The sequence below is a fragment of the Ictidomys tridecemlineatus genome, chromosome 10 (assembly GCF_052094955.1).
Source record: "Ictidomys tridecemlineatus isolate mIctTri1 chromosome 10, mIctTri1.hap1, whole genome shotgun sequence".
NCBI lineage: Eukaryota > Metazoa > Chordata > Mammalia > Rodentia > Sciuridae > Ictidomys > Ictidomys tridecemlineatus.
In genome coordinates this window covers 95,758,759-95,772,308 of record NC_135486.1, presented here as the reverse complement: position 1 = coordinate 95,772,308, position 13,550 = coordinate 95,758,759, and the positions used below count along the sequence as shown (strand labels likewise).

Genomic DNA, 13,550 nt, shown 5'->3' with positions numbered 1-13,550 from the left:
AAAACAACTGGTCACATTTAGAAGTAAGCCAGGCAAGATTTCAGCTAATTTTTCAACCCAGACTCTAAAAGTGAGCTGGGCTTACAATAATATATACCAAGCTCTGAAAGATAATGAATGCCTACCAAGAATACTATACACAGAAAAATCAAGCTTCTAAATTGAAAGTGAAATAAAAACCTTTCCAGATAAACGAAAGCTAAAGGAATTCATAACTAGAAAACATTCACTACAACAACATTCTCAATAAAATATTTCATGTAGAAGAAATGAAATGTATAACTGAAAACCAGCATAGGGAAGATTACACTAGAAGAATAGCCCATCAGAGGAGAATCAAATCCAGTTTAAACACTGGAAATATATAAATCATAATTGGAGGAAACAGATTCATCTCTCAATAATAACATTGAATAAATGTAAATGGTCTAAACTCTTCAATTAAAAGACATAGGTTGCAGACTGGATTAAAAAATAAGACCCAATTAGCTGTCTGAAAAAGCCTCACCCCACAAGCAAAAAAAACCATACACTGAAGGTGAAAGGATAGGAAAACACATACCACCCACATGGACCTCATAAATAAGCAGGGGTTACCATTCTCTTATCAGATAAAGTGGATTTTAAGCCAAAATTAATCAAAAGTAAAAAAGCATCTCATACTGCTTAACAGAATCATACATCAACAAGACATAACAATTATAAGTATTTATGCCCGAAATAATGGAGATCTATGTACATTTTCTCCAAACACTTTATAATCAGATCTAGCTGCCAAGTGGTCCAACCCACAGATACAGGGCTTTTCTGTCTGGCTTTGGAGAAATTTAGACCCTATAAAAAATATCTGGCATAACATAGAAACCAAAACCAACGAAAAGAGACTTGAAAGTGAAACAATGCTGCAAACAATGTATAATTGTTAATTTTAGGTGTCAATGGTTAATTTAGGCATCAGTGGTCAATTTTAGGTGTCAAATGGCTAGGGTAATTGTTTAGGTCAAATATGTTTAAATATTGCAGTTTAAGTCTTTTTCAGACATGGTAAGCATTTAAATCAGTAAACTTTGAATAAAATAGAGTACTTTCAATAATGTTAAGTGCATCTCATTCAATAAGGTAAAGACCTTTATGGGAAAGACTGAAATTTTCTAAAGAAAGAAATCTCCCTAAGACTACATAAAAACCTTGCCTGAGTTTCCAACCTGCTCCCTTAAGGACTTATGACTCCAGACTAAAATGTCAACTATTACCTGAGTTTCTAACCTGCTAGATTGCCTTACAAATTTCAGACTTAACTAGAACCCACAACTGCATAAGCCAATATCTTTTTAAAATACCTCTTCCTTCCCCTCTCTGTCATTTTCTCTCTTTCTCTCCCTCTCCTTTTCTCCCACACTTCTTCCCCACTGAATCTGTTTCTCTGTAGAACCATAACTAATACAAAAAACAAGCTTAAAAAAAAGCTGTCAGCAAAATATTGAGAGACGATAGAAAATTCATGAAACAAGTGCCAAATTCTATAAAAATTAAAATTTTAAAAAAGCCAAACATTAAAAACAAGAGAGTTTAAAATCTGAAAACATGTACAATGTTTGGAAAATCAAGTAAAAAAAAATGTTTTCAGAAAGTCAGGCTGAGGTAGGGTGGGATGAGAAAAACAAAAATCAGAGGATCAGAAAAATCAGAGGCCCAATATCCAACTAACAAGAGTTCCAAAAAGAGATTAGAGACAAAAAAATTAAAGATATAATGTGGAAAATATTTTTTCCAGTTCTATAGGACATATAAGCATTTTTAAAAAAAAAAAGAACTAACAAAAAATGTACCATGAAAGTTAGAGAAAATCAGGGAAGATCCTAAAGGCTTCCGAAAAGGGGGAAACACAAAATAAGTCGATTGAATAGGGGAAAAGCCTTAAAATGCATTAAAAAAAGACTTTCAACCATTATTCCAGAAACAACAACTGAAAAAGAAGAAGAAGGATAGTTTCAAATGTGCTATCAATTTATTTTCATTTGTTTATGAGCTTCTTTCTCCCAAGAAGCTCACTAAATGTTGCGGTGCACCAAGAAAAGGAAAATTGAACAGAAGACAAATTCCTCAACAAGATGAAGGGCATGTATGAAAAACTCATAGCTAACATCCTACTCAATGGTGGAAGCCTAAAAGCATTTCCCCTAAGAAGCACATTCTTGTGCACATGTGCTGAACACTCATTGGGACAATCGAAGTAGATGGGATCAGGGGATGACCAGAAAGGATATATAGTCAGAGCTACTAGGAGCCATTAACAGGGCTAAGTCTTTTGTTCTTAGTGTCATTCATTCAAAAGGAAAGAGGACAAACCCCTATTTAGAAAGCAATTTGTAATATTATGCTTATTGCCTAAAGAAAATCAGAAACACTTTTTTTAAACTTTTATTTATTTTTATGTGGTGCTGAGGATCAAATCTAGTGCCTTACATGTGCTAGGTGAGTGCACTACCACTGAGCCAAAACCTCAGCCCCATCAGAAACACTTTTAAAGTGTTCTTTTTTATAAAAGTTATGTTATGTTGTGAAAATACTCTAATGAAAAACAATGTCCAAAAATAGGCAATATTATTCTCCCAATTTTTTATACCATAGAAAGCTCTAGCAAAATAATATAAATTTGTGAAAGTTCAAGAGACTATAAAACTTACCTGTTTTGACATATTTTCTGAAAATATTGCTGACTTTTCTTTTAAAAGTGTGACAAGGTCTTTATATACTTCACTTTTTCTTTCATAATCAATGTCCCCCTCATCATCTGTTTTGCCCTTTGAGAGAAAAAGTTTGGTGCTGTGATTAAGGTAATAGGAATAAAGAACCTGATCAGTACAGCACAACTGAGCATAGAGACAGATTTGTTCTTTCCCTCCCTTCTGTCTGTCTCTCTCTCTATCTCTCAGCCAGGTGGTAGTTCTATTTTTTTTTTAAAGATAGAATTTCACTATGTTCCTTAGGCCGGTCTTGAGCTCTTGAGCTCAAATGATCCTCCTGCTTCAGCCTTCCAAGTAGCTTGAGAGGACAGGTGTGCACTGCCATGCCTAGTCATGTGACAGTCGCTGTGCATGAAATGTACAGACTAAACCCTTCTCCCTGAACTTAATATGATCCTTTCATCCATTCACTATCCATTCAGCATCTACTCGGTACCTTCCAAATATAGGTAGAGAACTCTGCTATTCAGCAGAGAAGTAAGAACTCTGATCCCTTATAATTCTCTGTGAAAAAATGCACTGTGACATCAAAAGCCTTAGCTGATGAAGTCGTAAAAAGCCTCAAAGGTAGAATGTCACTATAGAAAAGGCTATGTTTCTGTTTATCACATTCTATTCTTGCTCTTCATGTAACAGGGCTCTATGGGTTCATTTTCCAGGGTTACCATCTCTGTGGAACCATCTGTCTCTCCATTCCTCTGCTGCTGTTTCTCTTCCTTCTTATCTCTTTTTTTCCTCATTTATTTTTTCTTTCCTATCCTATTATTCTGCCATAACAGATTATGTACATACATACTCGAAACAGCTATCTGTTTTTAATCTTTTTTAACTATTGAATATTCTTGTCATCCTTTTCAATTTTTAAACCTGAGAGGAATACTTAGATTTTTCCATATCAAATAAAATTGTATGTGTGTAGATCAACAGCCTTTGATGGAAACAAAACTATCAAAATAAACCAAAAAGCAAAATTGGGGTCTACCTTCTCTGTGCAGAAATACATGTAGTGTATGCTAAAAAGAAAAGCACCCAATAATAAAGGTGCACCTGAAGAGAGAGATACCTGCAATAACTATGGAAGCCGAACCAGTATTTTGGTATGAACCCAAGCCAAGAGGTAACAGCTCTCCAAGCTGTCCCCTGTAACAGCTGGTCCTCATTGAGGATCTAGGTCCTCCTTGTGGAATTTTGCTTGTAAGTCCAAAATTTGCATTGAAGATATTAAGGACTGCATGTTGCAGAGAAGAAAGCTAACTAAGCTCCTTCTGGGACGGAATTTTAAAAGTCTGATTTCCTCAACATGTTCTCCATCTTTAATATAAACCTAATTTTTACATAATATGTTTCCCAAGACAGCCTTATCTAAGCCACCAGTTTTTCCTTCAAAGCTTGAAAAGCATCTTTCCTGCAGCCTCCATTGGTACAGGAGACCGGGGCTTGATCACTATATGATCTTCCTGGAGGGCAACAAGGAGCCCTCCGCCATCTTTCTGCCAGGGGAGCACAGAGGGACCCAATGCACCTGACCACATTACCACGCAGAGTGCAGATCTCTATGCTGAGCATAGAGCATGTGAGACATGTATTGAAATCCTGGACCTGCTTCGACAACCACTGTTGCACTTGCACACAGTCAGCAGACAAACTATAAGAATTTTATCTGCCATCTCTTCAGAAAGTCAGTGCTGGAACCCCATCTCCTATGTTGTCTCCCTTAAGCTTGAGCATAAGCCCCAATAACATCACCTTTACTTGCTGAGGATTTCTATCTCAAATTGAGCAAAAGAACCCTGGAATGATTGACAACACTTATAGTAGTTATTTCTGTGAATTGGGATGAGACCCAAAATAAAGTGTTCTAATACCGAAGATTCAAAAAGCTATGTGCTGCTTAGTTCAGAGGCCACCCACCCAGACTCTGCTTTGTGATACTTGGACTGGGACTTTGCAATGCTATACTACTTCTTTGCCAGGTTAGGTCAGATTCAGGAGACGGGAAGCTCAAGACTGAAAGATGCAAGAAGGAGGAGGAAGATGCAACTTCCGGTTTGTGACCACTGTCCCTGATGATGTCATTCTGGGAATGGCTCTTTACCCTTGGCATTGGCAATTGCTTTTAGAAGCAACTGTTGGTACCAATTTCCAGTTGTTGTTCCCACAGTCCCACAACCAGACTCTTCACACCCCCTCAGAAATATCACCATCAGCTGACCAGGACTTCATCTTCAATGGTCCTGGTTTCACCTCCAGATTTTCCTCTGAGCTCATCAGGTACCAGCACTAACTGAGTAGCACCAAATCCCCAGAGGTCTGTGTTCCGGTTTCATGGAGACTATCTGGGCTCAGAGGGAATGAGCACAGCCTAGAAGTGGCCCTTTTTCCAGAGGTCCAGGTCCCAGTGTCATGGGACACTTCCTCTAAGCTTTTACATTTGGATAATGCCCTCTGCTTCTCTTTGTCCCTTCAGCTCTTAGGATGGAAGCTGAAGTTATTACTTATGTATTATCTCAGGGTCCTCCTTTGCCCTTTCTTTCCTTCAGTGACCATGGAACTAACCCATGGACATGTTATGTTGAGAGTTTAGTTTTATGAAGTGAAATGCGTCACTTCAAAGTCTGTTTCTTAGAAGGCTGACTTATATGACCTGAAATGATGAACAATGAAGCTGATTCTGGGACTATTCTGAATTTGTCCAGCAGAAGAACAGCAAAGGAATTTGCTTCATTTCCATGGAACAGAATTCTATTCTCTGTGGTCATCAGAACTCAACGCAAGACATAAACCAGCATTTATGAAGACTTGTGAAGAATATAAGTCAACTGGCTTTAATTATGTTTTTAAGAAATTACTTACACCATTTAAAAACACTCCTTCTGTGCTGCAAGTAATGCACAAAACTTCAACATCGTGGGGTTTTACCAGCACATAACACATCTCCCCATGAATCTGTCGCCAAGGCGGGGCTCGACATCCATTTGAAAATTCATAATCTGAAACCAATCATCAAGTCACTAATAGAAGCTCAACTTCAAGTTTTATAAAATGTGTTGGCATCAACAAGATACTGTAAAAGTTTTAAGTTTTCATTTTCTTAAATACATGACTCTGATGTAGCCAAGGAAAGCATTTTGGAAATGTAGTTATGAAAAAAAGTAAATAAGTAAAATATATCTGATACAAAACCTGAGGTATACTCAATAGATTCCAAGACTGTTTTTTCTCCTTTTCCTGAAAAACTTTGGAGCAGCTCTATATCCTTCTTAACAGTCACTGGATTTAGACTTATTTGCCTGCAATAAATGTTCAAAAAATTAGCTTAAGCACTTTAAAACAGAATCTACAGGAAATACATGAACATATTCCATTATATAAAAAGGAATCGCTCTTTTTTTTGTAATTAAAATTTTAGTTAAACTTAGTCACATTTTAATCTTGTAACAACATTATCAAAACATCAATGAATTAGTGATTCGTGTTGGATGTAACACTAATTATATGCAAATATTCAAATATTCATATCATTTTTAATAATGCCATACTACTAGAAAATACTATAAATATGAATACATTTGGAACTATATAAACTCTGTATGGTATTTGTGCTATAATTTAAGACTTTGTCGTTGTCTTAAAGAGTCTTTGAAAATAAATAATTTCCATACTTTTTTTGGCATTTTTCCTTTAAAACTTTGAAAGCAACTTTTGCAACTAAGTTTTTAGATTTCTCTGAGAAAAGACTCACAGTGAAATATATTTTAGGGTATGATTGAGAAGGTGCAGATCTAGTTCCTTAAGCAATATGGCAATCTTCATCTTAATCTCATTTTCATGGTCATCATCTGCTTTAATTTTATTAAGGATATTTAAGGCAATGGAGTCTTCTTTCATTTCACCAAATTCGGAGCCCAAGATTTTTACTACTGGGTCTCTGTTACCTGACAAAAAAGAAAGGTAAATAAAAATAATCCTCTTGTCTTCCAGGACAAATACACAAAGACTAACAAATCCATCAAACCCTCTTAAATGTCTATCTTTCATTAAGCTTTCTCTGATTGACCCAACTAGAATTCATCTCTATCATACTTAGGAACTTAGACCTTTGGATGTTTTGCTTGTACTATAGTATCATCTATGTACATTATTTTTCTAACAGAACAAAGACCAAAACAAATTGGGTTCCTGCCCCTGCCTTTGATCCCCTCCTTACTGAAGATGAGGCATTGTTCAGAATAGGCATTCAATTCATTTATTCAGAATATAAATATTAATCTCTTTAAAAGAATCACTTATAGAGCTGTGTCTGTGTGTCGGTGCTCAAGGTTCATAAAGGTTTTCTTTTATAAATAGCATGATCCCTTCAGTCGACAGATCCACTGTCATTCTTTTCCACTTGTTCTAAATGTTTGTATTTTCAATGCCCTTTGATGTTAGAGTTAGAAAAATAAATATAGCCATTTACATATGTACCAATATTATGTACAAAAGCTTAAATACAAACTCATGAACAGGGCTGACATAGATGTACACTTTGAACCTAGAAATGCTGAAAACAGAATTTGGTGACTATCAAAAACAATGTGGTGTGGCTGGCATTGTGGCTTAGCGGTAGAGCACTTACTTGCCTAGCAGATGCGAGGCACTGAATTCATTACTCAGCACCACATAAAAATAAATAAAATAAAGCTATTGTGTACAACTATACCTAAAAAAATTAAAAAATCCAATGTAGTTGAAATGAGGGAGGAAAAGGTGAAAAACTTGTTTGGAATGAAGCACTTCAAAAAAGATGAAAATTCATATTTCTTGGGACAAGTTAGGGGTTGATGCCAATTGGACTAGTTAAGAAAGTTTGACTTGATTGAAATGATGGTCTTAACTTTCTAACAGGAAATGGCTATGCCACCAAGAAATTGTATTGAAGGCTTAAGACTGAAGAAAGGACTGCATGGGTGGGAAGAAGAGAAGCCATGAGAAAGAGACCAAGGAATCAGCCATTGCCCAGCAATTTGACTCATCAACCTGTTACGTCATAAAGATTTGTGAAACCATCCCATTCACAATAGCCTCAAAAAAAAAAAAATACATGGGAATCAATCTAAAAAATGATGTGGAGGATCTCTATAATAAAAACTACTGAACACTAAATAAAGAAATTCAAGAAGACCTTAGAAGACGGAAGGACCTCCCATGTTCTTAAATAGGCAGAATTCATATTATTAAAATAGCCATACTAAAAAAAGTACTACACAGATTCCATGCAATTGTCAACAAAATTCCAATGACATTCTTCATAGAACTAGAAAAGGAAGTCACAAAATTCATTTGGAAAAATAAGAGACGCCGAATAGCCAAAGCAATCCTCAGTGAGAAAAGTGAAGCCGGAAGCATCACAATCCCAGACCTTAAGTTATACTTCAGAGCTATAATAACAAAGGTAGCACGATATTCGCACAAAAACAGGCCTGAAGACCAATGGTATGGAATAGAAGACACAAACTTACATAAATATGGTTCCCCATACTAGGCAAAGACACTAAAAACACATTGGGGAAAAGACGGCCTCTTCAACAAATGGTGCTAGGAAAACTGGAAATCCATATGTAATAGAATGAAATTCATCCCATCTCTCACTCCACACACAACTCAGCTCAAAATGGATAAAGACCTAAGAATTAGACCAGAACCCTGCACCTGCTAGAAAAAAATGTAGGCCCATCACTCCCACATATCAGGTCAGGAACTGACTTCCTTAATAAGACTTTTAAAACACAAGAAGTAAAATTAAAAATTTCTAAACTGGATGGCATTGTTTTAAAAAAGCTTCTTTATAGCAAAGGAAATAAGAGCATGAAGAATGGGAGAGCCTACAAAATGGGAGAAAATTTTTTGCCACCAGCACCTCAGACAGAGTATTAATCTCCAGGATATATAAAGAACTCAAAACACTTAACACCAAAAAAAGCAAATAACCCAATCAATAAATGAGCAAAGGAAATGAACACACGGTTTACAGAAGAAGAAATATGATCAGCGAGAAAATATATGAAAAAAGTGTTCAACATCTCTAGCAATTAGAGGAACACAAATTAAAACTACCCTGAGATTTCATCCTACTCCTGTCACAATGGCAATTATCAAGAATACAAGTAACAATAAATGTTGGCAAAGATGTGGGGGAAAATGTACATTCCTGGTGTGGCTGGCAATTGGTGCAACCATTCTGGAAAGCAGTATGGAGATTCCTCAGAAAACTTGGAATGGAACCACAATTTGACCCAATTATCCTACTCCTCATTATATACCCAAAGGACATAAAATCAGCACACTATAGTGACTCGGACACATCAATGTTTATATCAGCTAAATTCACAATAGCTAAGCTATGGAGTCAGTCTAGGTGCCCTTCAACAGATTAATGGATGAAAAAATAATGTATATATACACAATAAAATATTACTCAGCTCTAACAAATGAAATTATGGCATTTGCTGGTAAATAAATGGAACTGGAGATTATCGTGCTAAGTGAAATAAGCCAATCCCCAAAAAAGCCAAAGGCCAAATGTTCTAATATGTGGATGCTAACACAATAAGGATGGGGGAGGGAAGAATAGAAGTACTTTGGATTAGATAAAGGGGAATGATTGGAAGATAAGGGGAATAGGAATCTGAAAGACAGTAGAATAAATCAAACCCTATGTTCATATATGAACACACTGTCAGTGTAACTCTACATCATTTATGACTATAAGAATAGGAAGTTATACTCCATGTTTGTACAATATGTCAAAATATAACTAACTCTCATATATAACTAAAAAGAACAAATAAAAAAATAAAAAAGAATGACTTTATAATTTGCCAGTAAATGGATGGATATGGAAACTATCATATTAAGAGAAATAAGCCAATCCCCAAAAGCCAAGGTTGAATGTCTTCTCTGATATGTGGAAGCTAATCCACAGTAAGGGGAAGAGTGAGGAAGAATAGAAATTCAGTAGATTATACAAAGAGGAAAGAAGGAAAAGAAGGGGGGATAGGAAAGGGAAAGACAGTGGAATGAATCTGACTTAATTTTTCTATGTACATACATGAATACACCACAGTAAATCTTATCCTCGTGTACATCCAGAAGAATGGGGTCCTAATTAAGATATATTCCCTGCTTGTATAATTATATTAAACTAGATTGTACTGTTATGTATAACTAAAAAGAACCAATAAAATGTTTAAAAAACATTAAAAAATTCATACTAGGTGAATTCTAAGGGAAGTCATAAACCTGACTACCAAATTGCCATGTACTATGCAATTGAGACCTGAAGTTAAGGATTTCGCCTGAACTGTTATAAAATGGACAAAATGTAGGAAAGAATATTTGGTCAAACCAGATATATATATATATAGCATTCCATGTATTTTGTCTCACCTGTCAACTACTATTGGAATTTAGCTTTACATTCAAGATTTCATCCCTGTTAGGAAAGCAGCTTTGATGTGCATAGCGTCCCCAAATGAAGAGTAGGTTTGAGATAAAAGATGCTGCTATGGTGAGACTGACACCTTTTTTTGTTTGTTTGTTTGTTTAAGGACTATCTGCACATCTCCCACAGAAATGGGCAGAACTCAAGGACCTTGTGTTGGGATCCACTGGTCACATAATTCCAGAAAAACATCACACAGAGACAACACATTATTACCTATGATTAGGCATTTCTACTGAAAAGAAACATTTATAACACAATTATAGCAGGAAACCAATCCCATTTTTTTTTGCATGTTAGATGGTTAGATGATAATGAAAGAAGAAAAATATTTCCTGTCGAGTTGAATGACTATAACTATTCACAGAAGGCTGTGAGATGTAGTATGGAACATGACTAAGAAAAATGGAAATGGGATGTATTAAGGGCCATCTCTGCTAAAGGAAGAGCCCACATTTCATTTAAAGGAAACAAATGATCATCCATCATAGCAGCATGTCAAGAGAGAGAGTGAATTCAGAAGTTGGTCCTGGAGGTCTATCTTCTCTTCCAATGTGACCTTATAGGCTACCGGCCACTTGGCTTTCCAGTTTAAATCACATGGAAAAATGAGAGACCTACAAGCCTACTAATGGTAAGGTAAAGGATCAGGCCTTTTATTTTAAAGCCGAAATTTGATATGAACATAGCAGTTTAGCTAAGGAAAATTAATGGCATTCTCATGAAGGGGCACATATAACTTTTCACCTTTAAAAAATTTTTTTTAGTTGTAGATGGACACAATATCTTTATTTTATTTATTTATTTTTTTTGTGGTGCTGAGGATTGGATTCAGTACCTCACACATGCTAGGCAAGTACTCTGCCACTGAGCTACAACCCCAGCTTGACTTTTCACCTTTTAAATGGTAGATCTTTTTAAACAGACCTTAGTAAATGACACCCTCCCCAACACACACACACACACACACACACACACACACACACACACAAGATTATGCTTCTAAAAGTTCAAATCCCAGACAGGGGCATAAATATCACCTTCAATACACGCTTGTGCTTCCTTCAGCTTTGTGTCTTTGGCAATGGATAACAGGCATGCCAGTTGCCCAAAGCTCCTAACTTTAATTTTTGGTACAGAGAGAAACAGCAAAGGCTGTCCATTCTTATCCACTTCTTGTGATTCAACTGTTGTTTCACTAAAGATGGAAAGGAAAAAAAAATGAAAGCTTCGTGTTACCTGGATGTCAGTAGAAGTTAAATTTAAGACATTTACACAGATTATTATTATGTCTCATTATAATACGCAAGAAATGTAAGAACCTCTGTTTGGAAACAAATCTATTTTCCTTCTTTGCATACCCACTCAGACACTTAAATCCCCAAACTTACCAGCAATTATAGTGAGCAACAGGACACATGCAGAAAACAAAATGTTAAGCAATTTCCAGAATTCACAATCGAACTCAACTAATTACAGTTTCATTTTTGTTTCTCTGACAGTATGTTGGTTTCTGACATCCTTTTTAAAAAGCACTGGTTCTACTGAACCACTTATGCTTGAGGATTTCTAACGTTATCTTATTTATAAATTGTTTACATCACAGTGATTAGTGGTTAGGAATTTTCTTCTCTACCCTGTATTTATGAAGATAAAAGCTATGACAAAAAGGCAAATTATATCCTCTTTGTGGATTATCGCTCCGCTAAACTCACTCATTTGGTTCACCTGAGGATAATGGGCTAAATGGGCTTTTCCTGATCATACATTATTGGGTCTCTTGGATTTCTTTCTGTCAATTTTATTTTTTTCATTTTAAATTTTTAGGTTGGCATTTAAAAACTATCAAAGCATTTTTCTGGAAATGAAATTTCTACAGATTTCTACCACTTATAACATTGATTAAATTGTCTAGCTTTGTTTAAAATTATACATTGATATCGGTGTTTACACCACCCACATATTAAGACTTGATCTAACATAACTGAGTTGCAGATAAGTAGATGTGAAATGTGCCTAGTTCACCAGGAAGAATGAATCTGACAGACCCATATTACTTGCCACTGACACTGTTAGTTTTTTTGTTACTGGAAAATACTGAAGATACTAAACTTAAAAGGAAGAAAGGCTTTTTTTTGCCTTATAGTTTCAGAGATTCCACTTCGTGACCATTTGGCCATGTTGCTTTGGACCAGTGACAAGCCAACATACATGGCAGGGACAGCATGGTAGTGCAATCTGCTCATCTTACAGAGACTGGAAGCAAAAAGAAAGGAAGAAGAGGGGCAAGAGAAACATATCCCCTTCCAGGACATGCCCCTAACCACCTAGCTTCCTTCCACCAGGCTCCATCTCTTAAAAGTTCTACCACCTTGGGGCTGGGGTTGTGGCTCAGTGGTAGAGTGCTTGCCTAGCACATGCGAAGCACTGGGTTCAATCCTCAGCACCGCATTAAATAAATAAATAGATAAATAAATAAATGGTCTTACAAATGTATTTTAAAAAAAATAAAAAAGTTCTACCACTTCTTACAGGTTCCTAAAACACCAAGCTGAGAACTAAGACACATGGCCCTTTGGGAGACATTAATCCAGAACCAACTCATTATCTCACTAGAATAGAAACAAGCACTTAGGGACTGTGGGAGACAGAATGATATCCCCTCAAAATGCCCACATCCTAATTTGCCAAACCTGTGGATTCATTCCCTTACATAGAAAGAGAGACTTTGCAGATGGATCAAGTTAAGGTTCTTGAGATGAGAAGACAATTCTGGATGATCTGAGATAGATGTAATCCCAAGTATCCTTATAAAAGGAGAACAGGAGGGTCAGAGTCAGAAGTGAAATGACAATGGAAACAGGTCAGAGTGATGCAGAACCAAGGAATGCAGGGACCTTCAAGAAACTGGGGAAGGAAAGGACAAATTCTCCTTGATCTTCCGGAAGGAACACAGCTCTGCCAACACATTGATTTTAGCTCTGCAAATTCATGTTAGTCTTCTGACCTGAAGAACGATAAGATAGCAAGCTATTAAATGTGTGGTAATTTGTTACAGCAGCAATAGGAAGCTAATACAGAGACTGTCAGTCTGGCACTATCTGTGACAGATAAGATACTGCTCTATCCCCAGTACCTCAAATAATAACAAAACAGAGATGCTCAATAACTATCTGTGAATAAATGAAATGCTTCTTGAGTTACCAATGATATGTATGTATATTTTCAACAAAATTCAGCTTATGAAATAAAGGCTTTAGGATTAAGATTTCTTAGAGCCCTGTACCTGAAGGTTAGTCATTTTAAAGGGCTGGTCCCTC

The 13,550-nt window shown here is 36.2% G+C and overlaps 1 protein-coding gene across 2 annotated transcripts in view; it reads right to left on the bottom strand.

The window, feature by feature from the left end:
- Positions 1–13,550, bottom strand: part of Odad2 (outer dynein arm docking complex subunit 2) — a 163,620-nt gene that overhangs the window by 142,273 nt on the left and 7,797 nt on the right. For both annotated transcript variants that reach the window (XM_078023475.1, XM_040277619.2), the window contains exons 3-7: positions 11,271–11,428; positions 6,490–6,682; positions 5,931–6,037; positions 5,601–5,737; positions 2,688–2,804 (exon numbers count right to left, since the gene is read on the bottom strand). In XM_078023475.1, the coding sequence (XP_077879601.1) occupies positions 2,688–2,804; positions 5,601–5,737; positions 5,931–6,037; positions 6,490–6,682; positions 11,271–11,428 (712 nt within the window). The remainder of the gene's footprint in view (positions 1–2,687; positions 2,805–5,600; positions 5,738–5,930; positions 6,038–6,489; positions 6,683–11,270; positions 11,429–13,550) is intronic.